The following is a 23,301-nucleotide window of genomic DNA, read 5'->3' on the forward strand; positions in this document are numbered from 1 at the left end:
TATTTACTGAGACTAAAAAAATGTCTCTTTAAAGAGAGATCTGGAAACAAATATCACATTTCTATAAAGATGTTTTAAGTGTCAAAAAAGAACTGGACAGACTGTAAATATGGAGTAGGAGCAACCAGGCTTGCAATGCTGATCATTACTTGATTTTAGCCCTTCATAAATCCTGTTCATTTCCAATAAAAATGGCTTAAAATAGACACATTTGACTGTGCAGGATTCATACATTCAAAGATGTTTAAGAAGCACGTTGTCTGAAAACGCCATGATGGTTTTACAAAACAAACAAACAAAATAAGAAGAAAGGGACACTTTTCACAACAATTTCACGTAAAAGCACCGACACTGGGATCATAATCAATGTGACACTAAGAGGCAATCCGCCAACCAGCAGTGAGTAATCCTCACACACTCTCGTCTTCACCTTTCTAGTAATGTGCAGCGTAATGGCGCACTAGTTTGTCCCTGTGAGCTCGCCGTCCTTTCACATGATTTCCACTGCGTGTGACTGCCCTGCATTCCTCAAGTGGCGATATTTTCTCTGTGTGGAAGTAATTAAAACTTACGGCGAGCGAAACGTAAACATGGCGTGAAAACACGCTCCGTGGCCGTGTTTTGAGTGATCTGCGGCAAACAGCGGACCGTCTGCGGCGTGACAGGCGATTACTAAGATCAGAATTCGCGGATAAAACATCAGTTCCACTTTTTGTGTTTTAGTAGTTGTGTGTGTGTGTCAGAGTGCATCTGCAGCCTGCTCGGGCGGATGGATACAAGATACTGAGGGGCTCCTGGGGGCTTCGCGTCGGTCATGGCTGAGCTTCTGCAGCCAGATTCAAGAATGTAAGATCCGCTGAGAGCCACCTTTACTACAGACACCAGCTACAGCATGCAGGATGGACCATAAACATACACGGCTTTGCTACTTAGCTGATAGTGAGCTACTACATTATTATAGCAAACCAAACACATATCTTTATGCACAAAGTTAATTAGATGCTTGCTTCCAGCACAGTATTACTACTGCGTGGATGAAATGTGTCTTTTCTTGCTTCTTTATTTCTTAAATGACACATTTAGCCACTCGTGTGTGTTTACTTCTGCAGGTGTAACTATTTCTTCCTATATGATGGATCCAAGGTCAGAGGAGAGGCTGATCCTACAAGAGACGGAATCTGCTACTTCTACCCTGAAAAGGTCTGGCTGACACAAAGTGCTGCAAGCTGCACGTCTAGTGTGTGTGTGTGTGTTAGGGAGTGTGTCGAAGATGATAACAATCTCCCAGCACTTGTATTTGTGTGCGTATGTTCTTAGCTTGATTTCAGAGAAGTCTGTGAAAGCATCACATGTCTCTGTCAGACCCCACTAGACAAACAGGAGCTGCTGTGTGGGCAGCTCGCCGGCGTGGGCCGCTGCGTCTCCGAGCTCTCCTCCTCTCCAGCGCGCACGCTCAGGCTGCGGCGCAACAAGTTCGCCATCCGCATGAAAGACGACTTCTTCTGGGTGAGTGGGGCTCTACTGGTGGTCCAGCAGCAACCTCTTGTGATATTTCAGGCTTCCCTAATGGTTATTCTGGGGATGTGTTTTCTTTTCTCCCCCAGGCGCTGGGCTGCTCGGTGGATGTCCCTACTGTCAGCGTGTCTGAGTTCCTGGACCAGCTGATAGACCTCTTCTGTTTCTACAACGGCCCTGTCCGCCAGAGCTATCAGGTGCAGCTGCACAAATACTTCTGCTTTGTTCTACGTAGGTTTAAGAAACATTTACATCAGCCGTCACAAAAAGATCAAGATGTCTGACAGCACAACCAGTGACAAGTTAAAGGGGCAAAAAAACCTTTATGTGTGTGGCTTTCAGCAACACTGTGGGGCTTTTTATTGAAATGGTTTTGGGTGGACTTAGTGTGAAGGGTCAGTGCAAACTTCATGTCTGGTCTCTTCTCTGAGGAGCCTCCCTGTGCTTCATCCGTAGCACTGACTATGACAACAAGGTGAATCACACGCTGTGGCAGGCGAGCAATCTCGGCCCATGTGAGACATTTCGGGCCGTGCCGTTAAACAGTGGTCTGCCACCTTTATGTTTGAATTTCCTTTAATTTGCCACCTGTCTGAATAAAATCCCCAAATGCTCATTGTCATCGAGTTTGACCTTTGCTTGGCAGCTCAACAGTCAGGAAACCCTGGCAGCCCAGTGGGCGAGGTACCTCTCTCACCTGCAGTCAGGATCCTCAGAGCTTAGTCACATCTTCAGCTGCTTGAAGACCATCGACTCGACTAACGTAAGTACTAAAGGTCACACGTGGGGTTCTGCTTTTAGCCTGCCGCCACTCAGAAGGCAGAATATATAACAACATCTTGTGGTGTTGAGTAAGACCTCAGCATGGCTCGACAAACCATCAGCGGTTCATTTCTGCTTATTTAGTGTGCCTGCAGGATACATGTAAACAATACAGTGGGCACACGCTGGAGATTTGCTCAGTAGATGATAATATAAAAGCAAAATCATTTTTTTTATTGTTTATTTCTGCATGAGCTGCAGGTAACATTTCATCGGATTCATTTCCTCAGGTTGACCCTCTTCTCCTGCTCAAAGCGGCCCTCATTCTTCAGGCCTGTCAGCGCTGCCCTCTAGTGTTAGCTGGATGTATTCTGTTCAGAGGAAGGTGAGCTCGCGTTTGAAGAGAACGGCCACGACTTCTTCTTTTAAATGTCAGCTTCTGAAATCAGAAATTTTTTTTTAATGTATTTTTTTGTGATCTGCTTCAAAGAGTTGTCAGCACACAGATGTCTCCAGGGCTCACAATGAAGGTCATGATTCACGAGAGTGAAACATACACCAAGGTAGGACTTCAACATCTGTCCAGAGGTTTCCTCAACTTTTTTTTTCTTTTTTCTTCAGATCAGCAGTAGTAAAATCGTAGATATAATGAAAAGTTAACGTAAGTAAAGCAGCCTGAAAAGACGAGACGCACCAGCCCCCTCCCCCATTCACACGCATACACATAATTAGGGGATGGAAGCTCAAGGGTACTTCGCAGGTCCCTCCGCTGTGAGGACACCATGCTTGATTGATGCACTGTGCAGTTAGTGTTTTGTGACAAATTTCTTTATTTGAGCAAGCTGCAAAAGCCATACTTTAGAAGTCAGAGAATAACTTATTCTTCATCCAGGGTCACTCTCTTTGATGTGATAGGTCTATAAACGCATAATATTTCCACGTCTCCACTGACTCTATATATTTGTTTCTCTAAGACGCAGGCAATCTTTAATAATGTCTAAAATGTAACAAAAAATACAGCATAACTTTGGCCTGCTGTTAAAGTGCAGAACGTCACTCGTGGACGGGCTATAAACAGTCAAGAAATTGTTTAAGTTTGAAACAGCAGCTTGTATGCATTGTAAAAATGAATGAATATTAAGTGTTGGCATATTTTCAGCCTGATGAAAACTTGGTGTATCTCAACATGGTGTGCAGTGTGTCCTATTAATCTATAACAGATTAATAGAATCTGAAAGCAATGTACTTAAGAAATAGGGGAGAAAAATCCAATAATAATGAAGGGAAACGGGGAGAAAGGTTTTATGGAGTGATGAATCCAAATCTCCAAATGTAAAAGTTTTGTTTCAAAGACACTCCGAGTGTCTGTGACCATCTATAAAACACAGCGGAGGCTCTGTCATGGTTTGGAACTGCATTCCCACCAGTCGTTTTTGAGATCTTGTCAAAATTAATGGAGTTATGAACCCAGTAGAGTTCCATCATTTTCATCCACTGTGCCAAAAAGTGTTTTATTGGAAGCAGCTTCATTTTTCAGCATGATGATGATCCCAAACACACAGCCAGTGCCCTAAACCGGGGTAAAAAAGACACAGTGGAACACCATCAGTCATGGACTGACCACTCCAGAGACTGGACATCAACATTATTGAAGCAGTGTTTTGTCCGTGAAGAAGCCTGGTGAGCTATTCCTGAAGACTATTTAAAGAAAAGTATAAGAAAGCTCGTCTAAGACAGTTCAGGCTGTGTTGAAGAATAAAGAATAAAACCTATAAATGACAGAAAACAGAAAAACTGGAGTAAACCATGACAACTAATCTCAGCACACGCAGTGATTCATCCTGTATGCTGCTGCTGTGACCCCGGGGTAGCTCAGCTATAAGCAGCTAATGCAAAGACGCAGGCAGAATTGCAGTGTGGTGCCAGGTGTTCTCACAAGCTAGCAAACCTGTTAGATTCCCTGGGAGGATGTGGGCTGGTGGATAATTAAAGTGGGCTGATGATGCAGCTCTCACTCTCAGAGGTGCTCAGAGAGCCTTTATTGTCATTGTGCAGAAAGACACCGAAGTAAGGAGTGCTGCTGCTCCTGGTTGTTGCATTTAAGTGTTGCTGCTGTATAACAGGCAGCAACAAATAATAATAATATTTTTGTTTTTTTGTGTAGGCTCAGCGGCCTAATGGAACAAGTGCATCAAGCTCATTTAGCGGTACTGTCAGCTCCACAACTGTGTTCCTGACCGCGCCTGAACTCCAGGACCTGCAGTCCGCTCCTGTCGACAAAGGTTTCAGGTGGTTTCTCCTTATTTATTTTACAGATGATATTCAGTGAAGCTTATTTAAACAAGCTGCTTGAATCCCTTTGTTACACAGTTCTGACATTCTAAAACCTTCCAGCTGTCCTACCACGCCACAAAGAGATGGTCCCTCAAAGAAGACCCGCCTGTCAAGGACTTTATCCGACACTCCTTCTACTGAGTCACAGGTGTCAAATCCAAGTTTATCCAAACCTCCTCAGAAGGCGTCCCTCAGCCCTCGTTTGTCAGACTCCGATGTGTTCAGCCCGGCTTCGTCCCACAGCGCTGCCAATTCCCTCAACCCATCTCCACAGTCGCTCAGGTTTCTCTCAAATGGAGAAAACACTGTTGAAGATGAGGCGGAAGAGAGCCGCTCCCGCGACAGCACAGGTGGTCGCAGCCAGATTCGCAGTGAAGGAGACGGCTCCGTGTTTGAAGAAGACTCCCATCTAAATGGAGGAGAAGTGGAGGGAGCTTTTGGGGGTGTGTTTGAGTTTCAAGCGGTCGAGTCTGGAAATGAGCAGCCGCACGATGATAAGGTGGTGGAGGAAGACAGCAGAGTCTCCCGTGGGAGTGTTTCAGGCCACAAGGCAGGGAAGAGCGATCCTCCTCCTCTTCTTCCTCCTCCTCATCGTCTCTCTGACGCCTCAGAGGAGAATGCGCTGATCCCCATGACGTTGTACATGCACAGAGTGAAGGGCTTGGTGCTGGCTCTGCTGGTGGAGCCTCACTTCATGAGTGACGCCGCTTCTATGGAGGAAGTGGTGAGGGCTGTGTTTTGTCTTTCCTCTGCAAACTGCAGCTCAATTTAAATTCAAGCAAATGAGTGCGTTGTTTTTGCCTTTGTCATGCTGATACGTGGCATTGTCGATCTGTCTCCAGTATCACAGCAGCCTGGCTTCACTCAATGGACTGGAGGCCCATCTGAGGACCATCTCTCCGGGTGCCCCGGGAGGTCCAGGGCCCTACACCTTTGCCCATTTCGACTGCATTCAGAGCACGCTCACAAGTAATAACTGCCCCTTAAATATCTAATCAGCTGTCTCCCTGCATTAAATATTCGGCACTCCCTGCGCTTGTCTTTTCAGCTTTTTTTCATATCTGATATTCCCAAACATTCTGTCTCTTCCAGTTTTCCAACTTTCACTTTTCTGCTGAAGTGAGTATAAGTCCCTGCATCTCTACCCAGGGCAGTGGGGCTAGGAGGGGGGAGGGTTGGTAGATTGTCTTTGCATGAGCTAACTGCTAATTTCAAGGACTGTGATCAGCATTCTTTTGAGCTGCAGGCATGCCTGTCCAGGTTAATGTGCCTCTGTTATTGTGTGTCTCTGCAGCCAACCTGTCTGGCCGGTCAGGGGGAGCCTGGGATCAACCCTTTGTCAGAGCCACATCACTTCTTCACTCGCATTTCTGTAACACTGAGACTCTGCAGGAGGCTATTATCAGGTCAGCATGGCAATGATGCAGTAGCTTTTGGTGTGAGAGGGTGGAGGGGGCAGGGGGATTTCTTCTTCTTCTTCTACTCAAGTAAAGGTTAGAAGGGAGGGGGGATTATTTGACAGTTTATCACGTTCATCCCTCTGAACCTAAACCTTCCCTTAACTAGCGTGGATCTCGCTCTGACAGCTGATGTTTACTGGTAAAAACCTCCCACACTGTTTGCCTTCTCTAGTGTGTTTGTTTGTTGCACAGCGGGCTGGAAATTTAAATCTGCGTGACATTATGTCGGCAGGAATGCCAGCACAGCTGTGTATGGCACCCGCAGCGTGGCCCAGGAGACTTACTTCCAGCAGAACGGAGGCTCGCTGAGGAACTCGGGCATCCCGAACCACCAGGACAGCGCTTTCTCGCTACCCAGCAAGGCCCGGCACAGACTGCTGAAACACGGGGTTAACCTGCTCTGACAGGGCAGCGTCGGGTCGCCCGTTCAGGAGGAAATGTATTTCACTGGGAGAAGAACTGCCCTGTAAGTAACATTAAAAAAATAAAATGGAAAAAAAAGCTCTGCTGTAGGAAATTTTACAACAGGATTACATCTTCTTTGCTGCCCTCCAGCTGTGGTTTACTTGTTCCCATGCTGTACGTTACCGTACACTGTGGCACTGTGCTGTAAAACCCTAGTGGATCTCATATTCACAGCAGAACTGTTTTTTTAAATTTATATTGTAACTATAAATTTGCTATGACAGTGGATGCTTGTTAAAGCTTAGTTAAAGTAGGTTATGTTTACTTCCATGCTTGTATGAGTCTAATTTTATTTGTTACATTTAGACAAAAAAAAAAAATAAAGTAACTGTCTGCAGCAGATGTTTCTGTTGCTTTCACTCATGCATTTAGACTGAAGCCAGAATCGTTATCCTCTCCCACATTTGAGAAGAAAAACGTGCTTGTTCGCTGCTCCTGTATTGGCTTATTTGTCTAGAAGTTCTAAAGCATTTTATAATCAACTCTATGTCAGCAATCAAAAAGTGTTATTTAAATATTTGGCTATTAGGACTGTGATTTGTCTTTATTGCTGCCATTTACACAAAATGTGTGTATTCGAAGGTTGTCTGAGAAGAGGTTTGCTGTGATGAACTTCTGTGTGTTTTAAAATAAAATGTGATCCGCTCTGAGTTGGCCTCTTATGAGTTACTTTTCTCATAACTTGTTGAAAACAGCTGGGGTTGCCTGACCTTCTTATGACTTCAGTGTGGAGCCTATTGTTTTCTGCCTCTTGCTTAATGCCTCCGTTCAAACGACCATGAACAGGTGTGTGCAAAACGGTCTGAAATGCCAAACGCATGCCTGTAAGATGTTCATACTTTTGCTCTCTCAGAATATCCTCCCCTATACGTGTTCCGAGTAAGGTCGTTCTCGACCATCCAGCTATGGAGTAATTAGGGCAATTAGCTAAGTAGCTGAATGTGAATGGGCTTGCTCGGCGCTCTGGGGGCGCCTAATTATGCAGGCGCATTCAATAAAAGGCAGCGGGGGTCAAATGGGTGGGCAAGGCACAAAAGGAGGGGCAGGGACTGTGAGGAGGGCCAGGATTCAAATTCTAAGTGGTGTGTTGTCCCCCCATTGTCAGTGGGGTATAATAGCGAGGGGTTCAAACTGGCCGCAAGGCTTTGGAGAGCTGGCATCAGAGAAGAAGTGGCCGCTCCTCGTCGCTGGAAAAGCACTGGGCGGAATTCGGGATTTCACCATGGCCTCTTCAAACTGCACGCGGATTACATCACTTTTCATTTTAATGATGCTGAGCTGCTGTGGAGTGTTCGGGCGCGCGGTGGGCACATCGGAGCATTTGTCACGGCAGCCACACGAAGCGACTTTACGCACGGACCGGTGCGCGGAACTGGAAGCACCTTGGCTGGAGAACACGCAAGAAGCTCGCGTGGATAGCGGGACGCGTTTGGAGATCAGCATGCGGCACTTTTCCGCGAGAGCTTCACGTGGGTTGGTTTTTCCAGGAAAACCTCTGTTCGGCTTCGTCCGGCGCGTCTACCGCTGCTGTCAAGAAGGAGAAAACTGCAGGAGGCTGAAAGGGATTCAAGGTCGCATGAGAGGAGGTAAGAAAAAAAAAAAGAAAGAGAGAATACACCCAGGCAAAAGAAACTTTAACTTTTCACTTTAACTTCATGCTCGTCCTGTGGAGGTCAGATGTGCTGAGCGGGATTGATCCTGATGGGAGGGAGTATTTCTAAATAATCCCCCAAACAAACAAAAAACCCAACTAAAATCGAAGATCGAAGATAATCCCTGTGGTTAATCCTCCAAAACAGAGTTCAGTTCAATACATAAAACTAGCTGTGTGGTAACCACGGGAACGGACTCTTCACATCTGTAAGCATCAGCTGGCCTCCACACAGCTTCTTCTCATATTTCTTGAGCTTACCTGCTATATTAAGAATCTTAATAATTCCAGAGTTTAAAAAAAGTTGTGCTGCAAATTAATCAGGAGAGAAGAGAAACTTTGTTCAGTAAACCATTCTGAATGGGTCTAATGAGCGATGAACTAAGTGAATAAATTACAGGGATGAATTGGTACCTAATTTAGCAGAAAATTAAGCAAAAGAAACATGAATAACACGAAGCAGCCACACACAGAGTATGCATTCTGGCTTTTCCCTTTAAAAATATCATTTTTCAGCAGAGGTGAAGTGAAGACAGAAAGGCAGTTTGGGGGTGGATAATGACTTGAATAATGCAGCTGCAGGGTGGACTGTGTTATCTGCACACAAATGAGTCTTAGCTGGCTTAATGTTCCCTTCAAGAATTGTTGAGACATCCTGCTGACTCATTAACAAGGCATTAGGAGTGAAAACATCACCTCTGCGGCAGAGCCTGACATGAGTGAATGTGCTTCTCTGTGACATGAAATGCTGTACCGTGACTCTGGCAGACTGTTAATTGCCTCTTCTCCGCCTCACCAGATACGGGTGTGGAGTTTGTCCTCACCAGGGAGATCTTGTCATTAACGGTTACAAGAGCCGAGCTTCACCTTCAGCTTTCCAACCCGCAACATCTGGACATCCGCCCTGTGCTTCCATCCATGGCGAAGCACAAGCTTCCTACAAGGTACAGGCTCAAAACTCAAGAAATGTACTTTTGGTGTTTTTACACACACTCTTATTCAAGACCCAGTAATATCATTTGACTGATGGGCTCTGGGAATGGCTGGCCTGATTGTGACACTGTCTCTTGCCACCTTTAGGTACACTCTGGGGTCACGGGGTCACACCGTGGAATTGAGAGTGGACCTGCTGTTCCTTTTCCACAGCGCACAGGAGGTCATAGGTGGTCGAAGGCAGGGCCCCAGCTTGACAAACATCTGGCGGGTGGCGTTTTTGTCCGGTGGAGATCCGCCGGGTGAAAACCCCTTCGTAAAGGATCCGCAGGACAACATGTTGGGGAGTCGTCCTCTGGATCTGGGCTTGGTCCTGGGTTGCAGTCAGGGTGGAACTGAGGTGTCATGTAGAGCTGGTGGTGTTGACTTTACGCACACACCTTTCATGGCTCTTTATTTTGGATCAGGTTAACAGTTGGACCTGACTGTTTTTGCATGGCAGCATTCATCAGTCTATTGCCATTACCAGCTGAACACAAAAGGATGCACTTCAAATGTCAAAATGATTAATTTATAGGCTAAAGCTTATGTAAACTATCTATTTCTCTCTCTATATATGTAAATATGTACATTGCAAATATGACATACTGTAAGTTTGTGTAATTTTGTGGTTATGAGACTCGGTCCAGCAGCAAACCGCGTGGCCTCAGTCTGCTTTGTTCAGCAGCTGTCCTCCTTTAGCTACGCATGAATCTGCCTCGTGCTTCTATTTAAAGAAGTTTTCACAGTTGGTGGGAAAAGAAGAAAAAAACAACACCTGGACAAACAAAGGGCTTGCACATGTGCTGCGACCATGCTGAACTGAGCTGTGATTATTCTGTTCATTTGTGAGGACGTATGGTTAGACCCTCGGACCCTGTGACACTTTTCTATCCTACCTCAGAAACCGATGATTATCATCGTTCACTTTTTTTTGTGATTTTCATTTGTTTCATTTGTTTACTCAAAATTTGCTTTGCTTATGTGGTTGAACTGACCATAAAATAACTTATTGGCTACACAATAAATCAGCTATTAATAAAATTCTTTAGACGACAGTGTTGACTTTATTTATCTGTGTTGCTGTCCCTAAATTTATGGCACCGAGGAACACAAGGCATAAGATGGCACGACGCTGCTGCCATTCAATAAGGATTTCAAAATAAAAATATATACTTATGAAGGACAAACAGAAAATAAGAGATGAGAGTCCCAGCTAAAAACACCCCAAAAAAAACCCCAGGCGGTCCTGAGGTGGTGCTTTGCCTGACTTGGAAGAGATTCTTTTTTGTTTCTGGATTCAAAATTGTTATTTTCTGGAACAATTCTTTACCATTGTGAGATACAATTTTGCATCTTATCGCCAAATATATACCAAACTGAAGGAATATGACACAAAATGAGATCCAGATGTTCCTGATGTGGTGTGGCATGTGTGTTTTCAGCCTCTGTGGAGGTATTCAGTTTCAGGCTTGTTCAGTTTTTAGCCTTTTTAGACTATTTGAGTATTTCTATTATTACACACACACACACACACACACACACACACACACACACACACACAAATATCTCACCCTCTGACTCAGTTTGCCAGTGGGGGGTGAGGCACTCAAAGCTATTTGAGAGCTGCTACCCTTAATCTGAATAACAATAATCTGGCCAAAGGGTTCAGGCAGTGAGTAGCCACCATCATCTGAGAGACAATTATCCATTTGTGAAGTAATTAAAAAAAAAAAAAAAATGAATAATGTATGTTATTGTGTTATTTATGCAAGGCGTCACATGACACGGGCACTTTTAAGGTTAAGAGGTTTAAGGTAGAGCCTTGCTTGTCCTGGATTTTTAGCTAACGCTGATATTTAGGCGGTATCAAATGATGTACTGGTTTTAAAGTAATAACAAGAATTATCTGATGACCTGATCTTTACTGCAGTTCAGTTAAAAAACAAATTCTTAAAAATATATTTGCACATATCAGACGACATATACCCTGATACAGACAAATGTGTGATAGATCAATAATAATTACCAAGCCAAGCCAATATGTTGGAAGCTATTCATGCATCAACAAAAGGTACAGTGGTCCCTCATTTCTTTATATGTTGTTAAGAAAATGGGAAATAGGTGCTGTGGATGACTGAACCATGCAGTCAAACTTTGATCTAAATCTTTTTTGAACTTTGTGTTCATAATTTCACCAATTTTGGAAAGATCGCCAACGCTGTGTCTCACAGATGGCTGTCTACACTCACTGTTGTACCTCTGTACATACTGGATTAATCACTCCATAAGATCTGTTGCTGTTCAGTCCAGCTCGTGTCATTTAGCATAGATCAGTGTTTTCTCCTCGTTTCTCTTCATTAAGCACGACTTCTTTCCACTTAGACCACTTCTGTCCAGATGCATCTCAGTATCAGATCTTTTATGGATTTTTCAGTAAAGACCTCATTAGATTCCATAAATTACTTTTGCAAACTGTTCATCTGGTGAAGATATATTTGTTTAGGCTTTTGCCATGCAGAGAAATACCAAGTTTTCAACTAACAGCTCTGTGGGAGTCTCCTTGTTGGAGTAAAAACACTAGTTTGTGTGTCAAACTGTTATCTTTACAATTTTTCATAAATATAGCTAAAGAAATGGGAACAGATGTGTTCCTGCAACAGGCTACAAGCAGTAAAATGATTAAATACTACTTTTTGTTTTGCCAAGTTCTCTATTATGTGTAGATATTACTGGTTTATCCCTTACGAGTCTTTTATGCTCAAGTGATTGGTAACGTAACGGAATAAGTTCCTCTGAAAGTGGGGGAGGAACAAGGACTGCAGGGAAAATGAGCAGATAACACTACTTAAATACAACTCTGGCTCCTCGGAACAAAAGAAAGAGAAATGAGGGGTGGCTCAAGACTTTTGTACGCTACACCAAGTCCAGCATACTTCACACTTTAATTCCAAAGTACTCGGCCTAAAAGAAATTCAATTAACCAGAGCACTATGTTCAAATATTAACTGACCTGGAATAATTGTAGGTGGTAACTCCTGGGTGGTGGAGGTGGAAGAACAGCAGCAACACATTCTGATAAAATAGCACATTTATTAAAAAGACAGCATTTATCAGCAGTTCCCATATATGCCATATCTGAGGCAGAAGATCAGGGGTCTCGTATACAGTTTCTCAGTCCACCTGCTGCTGCTTACATCCCTCAGAAGAGCAATTATTTACCAAACACGTGGGTATAAGGTACAACTTGCACACTCCATGTCTCACGCATACACATTCACGGCAGCAGACCCGGCTGTTCAAATTGAATGGGCTGCTGCCTGGGCAATGGGCAAGTTGGCTGATTTCTGCTGTTCAAATTTGTTTCCGTTTAAGTTGATCTCACGTTTAGTTAAAAAAAAAAAAAAAAAAAAAAAAAAAGTTAAAAGAAAACATGCCAAAACAAAAACAATTTTACAATAATTACAGAGCAATTCAAACGACTCTTTTACAATGATTTTTAAAAAACAAAACAAAACAAAAACAAGATTGAGTATTCTGGCATGGCCTCAATAAACGCGATGACAAGACATGAAATGACGTGTTAGCTTGATTTAGCACGTTTCCCAGGTGAAAGAAAGGATGAGAGGTAATTATTTTGTACCATGTTAGGACTCTGATGAACAATTTGGATGGAATGACTGAAATTCTTTGGTTCTCTTGTGGGAAAAGAAAAAAAGCAGAGCAGATCTTCATTCCACTGCGGTAGTTAACTACGAGACCAACAACAAAAGGTCTGGAAAGAAGGATGTGAGGACACTGCTTGAAATAAGTTGTGGGTATATGTTTATTACACTTTTCCTGCAAAACTTTTGTGTTTTTTTAGTTGAGGTTAAGAACAGACTTGATATACATTTTAATTCTTCTAACATGTGTCCTGTTCTCCTAAAAAGAGTCCTTCCTGTGGAATGAAAATCTAGCCCTGAAAAGTTTTTTGTACAGAGAAGGAAGAAAAAAAATAAAATAAAAGGCTGTTTTGACATAAGCCAACAAAAGAGCCACCTCAAGGCGAATGATGGTAAAGCGCATTTGTATTTAACAATTCAAGGCAACAAAGACGCATGCACACGCGCACACACACACACACACACACACACACGACATTTTAAAATACACGAGGCAGTGCAAAATGTCACACCAATAATATATCACGTTTTAAAAAGTCAAACTAAAACAAATCCTGAGGAAAAAAAAATTTCAAACAAATCCAAGCGTATTATAAAATATCTCCAGGTCAGCCCCGCTCCGATTTAAATTACACCTAACGCAATGGAAGATCCCATATATTCAGAGATAATCTCATTTGTTTAACAGACAGCTCATCTGGCTGCCTGTTAGAATTTTTATACTCTGTACCAATAACCATTTCTCCCCAGAAGAAAAGGCCACAAAGTCATCTTCATAAGAAACAAAACAAGATCAAAAACAAACCCTCACTTAAAACCCCAAATTAAAACCAAAAACATTGTCGTCACACGATAAAAAGTGTGATCTTGTACCTTATATACAAACGCGACTGTGTAGACTTGCAGAGGAGCAGAATATGGTGACTTTGGCGCTGGATTAAATGAACGTCTTGCATCTTTTCAGAGGAAAGAAAGGCGCTTACACAGATTGGTGACAAATGAAATAAAGAAAAAACAAACAAACCCCAAAACAAAAATCAGTCACACACTTGACGACTGCAGCGAGGAGACCTTATTTTCTGCTGTGCTATGAGGCATTTTGATGGGATGGCTTGGGTCCACTTGGCCCCCTGAAGCTGGTGTTATATTTTCCCTGCAAGGGGTGAGAACAAGGCTCCAAGAGGACATTGTGTGCCCCCCCCCCCCTTTTTTTTTTTTAAACCATGCAAATTGTACACTATATTATAAATAGTACACTATTTATAATAAAGAACTATAAAAATTTCTTGATGGCTTCTTTGAGCGATGGACGCAAGCTTGCACATGACAAGGGTGGAGAGTCCACACCAAGCTGGGAGCAAGTTGTTGCCCCAAGTGGAGGTGGTTGAGTATCTCCAGGTCTTGTATGTGAGACAGAAGGAAGGAGCAGGTGTATGCTCCAGTGCTCTGTCATGGTGAGGAGAGCGCTGAACTTGAAAGCGAAGCTGTCGATTTACCTGTGGATCACTTATGGCCATGAACTCTAAATAGCAACCAAAAGAAAGACTGAGCAAATACAAGCGGTGGAAATGAGCTTCCTCTGAATGGTGTCTAGGTTCTGCCTTAAAGACTGGATGGCTATTCAGGTGAGCAGAGCTGCTGGATCTCTGCAAAAAAATGAGCCAGTTCAGCTCAATCAGGCATCTGACTTGGACCTGATCTGCGCTCCTGGATGAGGTGTTTCGGTTACGTCCAACTGGGACTAGGCTGGAGTAGACCCCGGACACGCTGGAGAGATTGTGTCTCTCTGTCCTAGGAACACTTGAAGGTAAAGGAGGTGGCTGGGGAGAGAGAGATCTCTGCTTAAGGAGCTGTCCTGGGACCTGGATAAGTGGCAGAAAATGCAGACAGATGGAAGGACTACACATTCTCGATATCCGTGTCATCAAGCGAGCCTAAGTGCCACCATAAAGGCAAAGGTCAACGCAATCAAATGGTCATCTTTGTCCTACAAGAAGAAACAAACAAAAAACAAACAAACAAACCTTCAAACCCGATGGGAGTGACTTGAAGGAGGGTCCAAGTCTAGTCTCACTTCCAATTAAAAAAATAAAAAATAAACATGCTGAGACTCAGTCAAGGCATTTTGGCATCACCAGCAAAATTCTGAAGATACTAACAATTAACCACTTAGGAAACCCCACCAGGTTTGGCTGCCTTAACCCAACCAAAAATAAAGTGAAAATATGAGTAAACTTCACACTAAAACAACCCAAACATGCTAAAGCTCCCGCATAAGACACCAGTCAGTTTCCTTCGTGACACACTTATCTGGAAACTTCTGGAATCAGTGCCAAGGCACACTGAAACACTGTTGGTTTGTTCTTTCATTTCTCACCAGTCTGTATGAAATAAGAGTAAGATATTACAACATTCAAAAAAAAAAAAAAAAAAAAAAAAAAAAAAAAAAAAAAAAAAAAAAAAAAAAAAACACAACACTACCATAAACTGGCTAAATATTTTCTGGCACCAAATTTTTAAACCACCATTAATCACAATGAGGAGGACTGAGGAGTAAGGAAGCATCCACGACGCCTGAATTATTAATCACTTTTCAAGTACTGCGTATGGCAACAGCAATACTAGTCAGAGAAGGGAGAGGAGGATTGGGTGGATGGGTGGTGAGTACTTAAGACGCATTAGTGAAACAGGCAAAGTTACAAAATCATCCTCAGAGTAGAGCTAAGCACTTAAGGTAAGTAACTAGATACATTAACAGGAGACTTCACAACAACGCCACCAAAACCAAGAAACAAAGCTTCTTTTCAGTCTGCGTGGAAAGCCAACAAGAACATTTTTGTCCAAAAGATCAAAGCGGACGCCGACAATATAGATATGTGAGGGGGGGGGGGGGGCTCATAGATTTCATTTTGTCCCAATTTGATCAACTCAAAAGACCGAAATATGACCCCACGGGAAATTCACAATGTAACTACTCAAAAATGTACAGGCAACACTGAAACGTTTGACGACAACAGAATGGAAAAAGCTAAGAGAAGAATTGAATAAAGGTTCACACATAACATCCGGTACACAGTTGATTATTATTATTTTTTTTTTAAACTTATATTATTGTTGTGCTTTCTCACCTCTCAGAGGACAAACATCCGATATACAAAGAGTGACTTGGAGAATACATGGCAAGTGTATCGAGGGGGGGTGATTTGTAATCATTTAGAATCCTAATATCAAGAAGTCCTGACCTGTTGTGATAGTTTAACACTTCAGAGTCAACTACTCACATTTGTTTTAAAAACACATTTTGGACAGAGATATAAAATTCAAATTTAAAAAACAAAACAAAAAACAACAGGCCACCATCTTTGAAGTTTTCTGATAAAATAACAAAAATGACATTCTTTGGTGAAACAAAAAAGACACGCACTAGTGAATGAACAGAAAAAAAAAGGCAGATGTCACAGAAAATACAGCGATGTAACTGACTCAATGAAGCTTTTCACAGCATGAACTTTGCCTCTCACCAAATATGAATATGGCGTCTTTTACTGAAGGAAACTGCTTTTTTTTTTTTTTTTTAAAGATTAGATGTGCGACTTATAAAATAAATCCATCCTCGGGATGACCCCCCCCCCCCCAAAAAACAAACAAACAAACAGACAAACAAAAAAACCGACCAAACAAACTCCAATAGGGTCTTGTAATTTGTTATCACAGATGAGCACATTTTTTGATGCCCCTGATTTAGTATTTGGTGGAACAATACCAAAGATGTTCATCACTGCACACAGACGCATTTCTGAAACCCGACCTACATTTACGTAAAGGCAAGGCGAATTAGACAGCAAGTGAGCCCACCGGTTTGCAAAGGACTTTCTGATATTTCAACATGGCAGGTAGAAGATGGCACGTCAACAAAAAAGGACCAACTAGAACAGAAAGATACGAATATTCCATCTCTGCACTTGTCTCTCAGATGACAACTGCATTTCCATTAACCGTGACCGTGTTTGATTTCTAGTTAGTTCTATTTAATCAAATTCTCAGCAGTACCATTTCCAATTTGAAAGTAACATGTCTGGCCAGATGCTGAGCAGGAGTGCATTCTTTCTACGCCCCGTACAAAGCAATGCTTTTTAGTTTACAAAAACCGTCCCGGACCAAACACTCTTGAGCATCCTTTTAATGCCGAAATGTTTTTTTTTTTTCTCCCCAGCCTTTGAAGGACTGGTGTGGAAATGGCTAACACTGTTCAAAAGGGTCAGCAGAGGTGGATGCAAACAAATTCACAGAGAAGCGCACAGCATACACTTCCTGCATCCCCCCCCAATTCTTACAGCATCTGCGTCGTCTTGCAGTGGGTCTTCCAAAAGTTATTGTCTTCTTTGTGTACTTCCTTGTCCAGCCCTCTCCTGTGTGTATGTTTTACCTGTGCTGCTGTTACCACCCCTCCCCCCCTCATTCTCCTCCTCCCTTCCTTCACAGTCCCGTGTCCGTCTCGTTAGTAGATAGTTTTAGCTCACAGCCGGCAGAGGCAGAACAGTGTTGGGATGAACACCCCAAACGCAACGAGGATGGGAAACATTAGGCTGCTGTTGTCAGCTGCGTATGGGTTTGGTGTTCGGGGGCCTGACTGGACCCTGTGATGGGTACCTTTTGGGGGCTTTTTCTTCCCACCTTCCTCGCCTACTTCACCCTCATCATCGTCGTCGTCATCGTCCTCGGGCTTCTCTAAGCCAGGGTGAGGTTGAAGCTTTGGTACATCTTAAAAGATGTAGAACAAAAGTCAGGGAGAGCTCGCTGGTCCCAGAAAGTCAAAATGCTTTAGTCAACACACTTCACTGTAAAGTGCTGAACAAGTGTTTAACAATCTCAGGACTCACCTTCTAATGTCCCCTTCATCACGTAGAGAGCGCAGATCTTGGGGTTGTCATAATAACCCTGAAACAGCAGATTCAAATGTAAGCAAAACGTGTATCCACATATACTTTCAAAGCTCCCATTTAGTTGTTTGAGTTTCCATATTTGTTTCTCGACTTCCCATTCAGTTTGTGGTGTACATTTAATCCCATTTTGTGTCCAAATGGAGTTCAACTGATTCAGGGAAGGAAATCTTTTTAGACAGGAAAAATGCAAAGAGTGCCAGTGGTCCACAAAAAAAAAAAAAATGGAAGAAAGAGGTCACTGCAGAAACTTTCCCAAGTATGCCACTTTATACATTTAGCATACAGTTGCATGCCCTACAAACAGGCTACCTGCTGTCATTCAGAGCTTTAAAAGGAATCATAAAGCTGTATTTTTTTTCCCCCTATGGCTGCAGCTCATTGATCAACATTTATTAGTATAAACTGAAAAGTGTAATAATTATGATGCATGTGTGCGAAAATAAATGGTGACTAGACAATTTCAATTTGGAGTCATTCAGTGAAACTAGTTAAACACATTTGAAATGAGAACACTACATAGAATATTTGTACAGTAACAGAACCCATGACTTAATTTTGGTCATGTTGCCACGTCACTCCAAAACCGCAAATAGCAGTCAATAAGAAGTCACACGCATGTGCGCATTTTATTATTTTATTGATTTATGTATTTTTATATGTGTGTGTAAGTAGTCCTACTTAATTAGGTCAAGTAAATTTGATTTTAATTCATTCATGCTCTTATATCTCAAAAGTCTAAAGTCGAACATGATGGATTATGTGAATGGGAAACACAATACTGCTGCTACACTCACACTGGAGATACTTAACAAAATAAGAATTATTAACTTCTGATAAGGAAATAAATAGCAGGTCACATCAATGAATTAAAATAAATCTCAAAAAGAAAAAACCAACAACAATAAAAACTTACTTGACCTAATTAAGTAGACACACACACACACACTCCATTTTCAAAGGCACTTATTGGGAACCTCACTGATAACATCGACTCCACTATTAACAGGAGCATGAAAGAGATTCAAGATAAAAATATGGTACAAGATGCACGATCTAAACTATTCTAAAGACAATTAGGTTGAAAAGCTTCAAGACACTATGGGGGATAAATGATACCAAGGAAGGCAACAAGGTTTGTGAGTCAGCTGAGACAAGGGCATGCCTCAAAACACAGGGTTCAAGCACTGATGAAATTATTATTATTATTTTTAATCATTACATTAGCATTACATTGTTTAAAGGAAAATAAGATGTTACAATGTTAACCAATCCAACCATTTTGACACCCCCAACTTTCGCAGACATTACCCACAAAACTCTGACCACCTGTGTCGATATGAAAATAGATGCAAGTAAACATCCAATAAATTCACAGGCAGCGCGGTTGTCCTCTACTCAGACAACACCCTGGCCTGAACTAAATAAACCACTTCTAGCAGTGAGAGTCCTGTTTTGCGCTGAATGTTGGAAAGGACAGCTTCAGATAATATCTTGATGTGATTCTCCTGATATTTACCAAAGCTCGTGTGTCAAGATGATCCAGAAATGAATAAACGCAAAATCACTGAAACGAATGTGAAACAGCACGCTACATCTGTGACATGAAAACAGACTGTTCAGAAAGAATGAAAACCACAGATGTGCCACACTCTTAGTAATCCTGTCCTTCCTCCGCTACTAATTTGAATTCACCACCTGCAAGCATCAAAGCAAGTGATGTACACCTAGGTTTAATTTTTAGCTTATTTATAACAATTCATAATCTAACAGGTAGTTGTAGTGATATCAGGGAGGAAAAAAAACAAAACATCATTTAATTTATTTATTTGTTTTTTTTAAGAAGCATGGTAGGGTCTGGGCTTTAGGCTTTTTTCTTCAGGGGCTTTTGAGTTTAACAGGTTCTGTGACTCCACCCATAAACAGCATAAACAGCATCTGCTGTGCCAGTTATTTTCTTCAGTTCCTTGACAATAATAGTAGGAACAGGAAAAAAAAAAAAGCCACATCAAGTTCACTCTCCCCTAAGAGCCAATAAGATACTGGATGGTTATCAGTCAGTTTCACAGCCCACACACCAACTGGCTATCAAGAGACACTTTCACAAAGGGAGTTCATTATGCAAAGCTTTATGTGTGTCAGGGGTAATGGCACCCATGACACACAAGTAGTTATGCTCATATCTAGATCAAACTGCATTTGAGTTATATTAACATAAAGTGAGTACTACCTTTTCTCCCAACCTCTGACTATTACACATAGCTGCTTGTTGCCATCTTACAATGCTAAAACACTATTAAAGATATAGAAAATAAGAATTAAACACTTAGTTCATCGCCGTTTTTGGACATGTTGGGTTTAAAAAAAGAAAAATAAAGAAAAGTGTTTTAAGCTCAACAATTGACAAATACTTCCAAATACAGCACTCTTATGTAAATGGCCTGCATTACACATTCATGCACTGGTGATGGCAAGCTACATTGTAGCCACAGCTGCCAGGGGGGCCCTTTGACCACCACCAGTTGGCAGACATGGGGTTGCCCAAGGATATTTAGCATGCAGCCAGGAGGCAGCCTGGGATCGAACCACTGACCTTCTGATTAGTGGCTGACCTGCTCTGCCACCTGAGCTACAGCCCCATCCCACACAGTATGTAAACCGTGTGTAAAAATAGCCAAGCTCAGATAATTCAACAAATTAGAACTCACCTTTACAAACTCCACAGTGAGCTTGCCATTGAAAGTGGACACCTCTCCCTGCACGCTCAGCTTGCCCCGTCTAATAGAGAAGGGCACGATCTCATCATGAGCAGTACTGTGTCCTACTCGATCAAATATATCCAGGTCCTTCACCACCACGTGGCCATTTAGACGAACATCAAACACCTGGAAAAACATTCCTGAATCAGTAATGATTAACACCTCATTCTTGTACTGTCACTCACAGACACGTTTAACAGGGAACATTAACAACTCATAAAGTACAAGAAAATGTGGATTAAAGGTGAGGTTATGATGTTCCTTTTACACAGTGGTCATGAGATGGGAAATATACTGGGCCATAACCAATTTAAATGCAACAAAAAATGTTTTTATATAAAAATGCTTCCTGTCCCTTTATTCATTATTCTCACTAAATTAACTTCTTATTAATTAGCAAATCATACCATGAACAGCCTTTTAAAACTGCCTTACCTTTTGCTGTGACTGAGCAAAGTAAACTTCTGCATACTTCATAACCAGTATATACTCTCCTTCTTCACGAATGGGGACGTCATATCCAAAGCTGTCTTCATTGTAGCGCTCTGTCTGGTACAAAATCTGGTCCTCCTGATTGGACCGTAGTATTGGCAGACGCATCCCATAATTAGAGGCTACAAACGGACAACATCATCAGGCTCGGTATGCAATCAGAAGACAAGATCTGCCTAACAGCAAGAGTACTAGAAATGTGCTGCTTTAGTTGACTTGCAGCATATTGCAAAATCCCACAGACCTTCTCTACATTTGATGACATAACAGCACCGTGCGTCAAAAAAGTAACCAACCATGCTGCGTTTTCACCAAGGTTCAATAAGTTTGCCTCAAAAATGGAACCAAAAACTGTTCTCCAGTCACGCTGATCACATCACTACCTGCTTCCTCTACATATTGAGTGGGGCGGGGCTGTAGCCCTCTATGCTGACTCCTCATAAGTTTGGAGCTACTTGCGGAAGCCAGAACACGCAGGGGTTTCTGCAGGAAATGCCAATTTTACCTCCGTGGAGCACCTACCTTCACAATGTCACTCTCACTAGAACATCAGAGGTGAAGCCTAGCGAAGACACGCACGCATCTTAACAGTTAATCACGTTCACTCACCTTTACCAAGTTTCCCTTCCAGTGGGTCCTTTTTGTAGTGAATACCGTGCACATCTACATGCGCGTCGCCCCCGGCATTTACAGCCCAGATAACCCGTTCAGAGAGGCTGGGCCCCCCACCATCTGCCCAGGACTGCTCGGACAGCAGCGACAGCACCGCTGCGACCAGCCCGGCGACGAGCTGCGCCGTGACCCGCTGCATTACCTCACACCGCCTGCTCCTGGACACACAGACAGATATTCAGCGTCGGTATTTCCCCGCATGCGGCATGTAACATTAACTGTACCACATTAGCCAGTGTCAGGAGCTAGCAAGCTCGTCTTGATGACATGAAACATGATATCTTTAAGTTAGCCAGTATGCTAACAGTACCGGCAGTGGCATTTTGCACATACACACGGAAAATGTCAGTCAATTATTAAACAATTATTGTAATTTCACGGTGACAAAGTCACGACATATCACCTCTGTATTCATTGGCCAAAGAATAAAAGACGACGAGAAATTAGCAGTGAATAACGTTGGTTATTTAGCTAGGCTAGCTTGCTAGCTAACCTACCTGTCTAACCAGAAATTCTTGGTGAATGAGAGCCCGGCAAATCTTACCTTCCCCTGCCACAAATATCTCCAACCTGGATTTTTCCAAAGTATAGGCGTGTCTCTGCTTGCCCTGTGAAGCTGAGTGCCTAAAATCTACACTGTGCGATAACTTCACCTAGTGCAGATATTGTTAGTTGCTGCTGACTACAGCCTCCTACACTGACTTTCATTCAATGTGTGCATCCAAATGAACATTTGCTCTGCTGCTAGCTGCAGCTGCTGGCAGTTTGCAGGGGGCGGAACAACGCTACCTAACTACACTTCAAATGACTGACAAGTACTTCGTCCAATCACTTTACTCCGCCGCTTAAAGGTTTCCCGGACCGTCAAACACATTTTGTATAACACAAACCAATCACACAATTCTTTATTTAAACACAAAAAACACAGCTATTAATTCACTTTTAGAAGAATATGACAGAAAATTACTTTTTGAGGGCTGGAACAATTATGCACACTTAATAGAAACAGGCAAGACTTGTCGTGCGTCTTTTTTCCACGTCAAGTGAGGGATTTCAGCTTGAAAGCCCCGAGTTTAGCCTTAAAGGCAACATAGCGCATAAGAGTCTTTAGAAGAGTTTTAGGAAGTGACTATGAGGCATAAAAATATTTTAAAACTTCTAAACTCTAATGAAACTATCATTGTGGACTTCACAGCGTGTGAAGTGCTGTATTTTTCAATACTTGCTTAGGATTAAAGCTTTTTTTTGCCCGTCGGTTTAACCATCAGTCCCTTCAAAAAAGCCGCTCGAGGGAAGGCTGTTAAGAAATCTGACAGCTCTACTCACTCTGTAAAAACAAAGGGGAAAAATATTCAACGCTGTACTTCCAGTATTTTGTTTTTTCTTTTAAATACAATGAACTGAACTATCTAGTCATACAGCATGCAGCACGTGTTCTTTAAGAAGAAGTACCGCCCCCTGTTTTTCCGGTATGGTAGGGTCTCGGCCAATTGGGAAAGTCCAACGCAACGCGCATCCAGGAGAGCCCTCTGCGCGAACACGGGGCACCTGAGATTTGGCCAGAAAGAGATGAATGAAGATAGTTGCTATGGCAACGGCCAACCGCCACGGATG

The 23,301-nt window shown here is 42.5% G+C and overlaps 3 protein-coding genes across 7 annotated transcripts; 2 read left to right on the forward strand and 1 right to left on the reverse strand.

Annotated features, from left to right (window-relative positions):
• Positions 1-432: 432 nt before the first annotated feature.
• On the forward strand, positions 433-7,186 carry hps4 (HPS4 biogenesis of lysosomal organelles complex 3 subunit 2). 2 transcript variants are annotated; one of them, XM_085474469.1, is made up of 12 exons: positions 433-846; positions 1,110-1,200; positions 1,363-1,506; positions 1,605-1,712; positions 2,162-2,278; positions 2,568-2,662; positions 2,768-2,840; positions 4,442-4,566; positions 4,672-5,335; positions 5,454-5,580; positions 5,704-5,730; positions 5,906-5,970. In XM_085474469.1, exons 1-11 carry the CDS (start codon positions 815-817, stop codon positions 5,727-5,729), a joined length of 1,602 nt encoding a protein of 533 aa, XP_085330595.1. In that variant the 5' UTR covers positions 433-814; the 3' UTR covers position 5,730; positions 5,906-5,970. The 2 variants fall into 2 exon arrangements, with proteins under 2 accessions (XP_085330595.1, XP_085330593.1); XM_085474467.1 differs by lacking the exon at positions 5,704-5,730 and adding an exon at positions 6,304-7,186 and having other exon boundaries at positions 434-846; positions 5,906-6,017.
• On the reverse strand, positions 2,621-23,250 carry mlec (malectin). 4 transcript variants are annotated; one of them, XM_085474472.1, is made up of 7 exons: positions 22,232-23,007; positions 21,625-21,845; positions 20,959-21,137; positions 20,473-20,649; positions 17,705-17,762; positions 17,475-17,585; positions 2,621-2,716 (listed from the first exon to the last, which is right to left on the reverse strand). In XM_085474472.1, the coding sequence occupies exons 2-7, from the start codon at positions 21,824-21,826 to the stop codon at positions 2,703-2,705; spliced, it is 741 nt and encodes a 246-aa protein (XP_085330598.1). In that variant the 5' UTR covers positions 21,827-21,845; positions 22,232-23,007; the 3' UTR covers positions 2,621-2,702. The 4 variants fall into 4 exon arrangements, 3 of the variants coding, with proteins under 3 accessions (XP_085330598.1, XP_085330597.1, XP_085330596.1); XR_014923229.1 differs by lacking the exon at positions 2,621-2,716 and adding an exon at positions 12,233-14,848 and having other exon boundaries at positions 16,467-17,585; XM_085474471.1 differs by lacking the exons at positions 2,621-2,716; positions 22,232-23,007 and adding an exon at positions 23,014-23,250 and having other exon boundaries at positions 12,233-17,585.
• Positions 7,244-10,209, forward strand: LOC146696359 (uncharacterized). Its single transcript, XM_085474473.1, has 3 exons — positions 7,244-8,122; positions 8,987-9,131; positions 9,268-10,209. The coding sequence occupies exons 1-3, from the start codon at positions 7,516-7,518 to the stop codon at positions 9,590-9,592; spliced, it is 1,077 nt and encodes a 358-aa protein (XP_085330599.1). The 5' UTR covers positions 7,244-7,515; the 3' UTR covers positions 9,593-10,209.
• Positions 23,251-23,301: the final 51 nt, after the last annotated feature.

Source organism: Copadichromis virginalis, linkage group LG12 (genome assembly GCF_057382275.1).
Source record: "Copadichromis virginalis isolate Kocher_CV1m ecotype Utaka linkage group LG12, C_Virginalis_male_GT1.1, whole genome shotgun sequence".
Classification (NCBI taxonomy): domain Eukaryota; kingdom Metazoa; phylum Chordata; class Actinopteri; order Cichliformes; family Cichlidae; genus Copadichromis; species Copadichromis virginalis.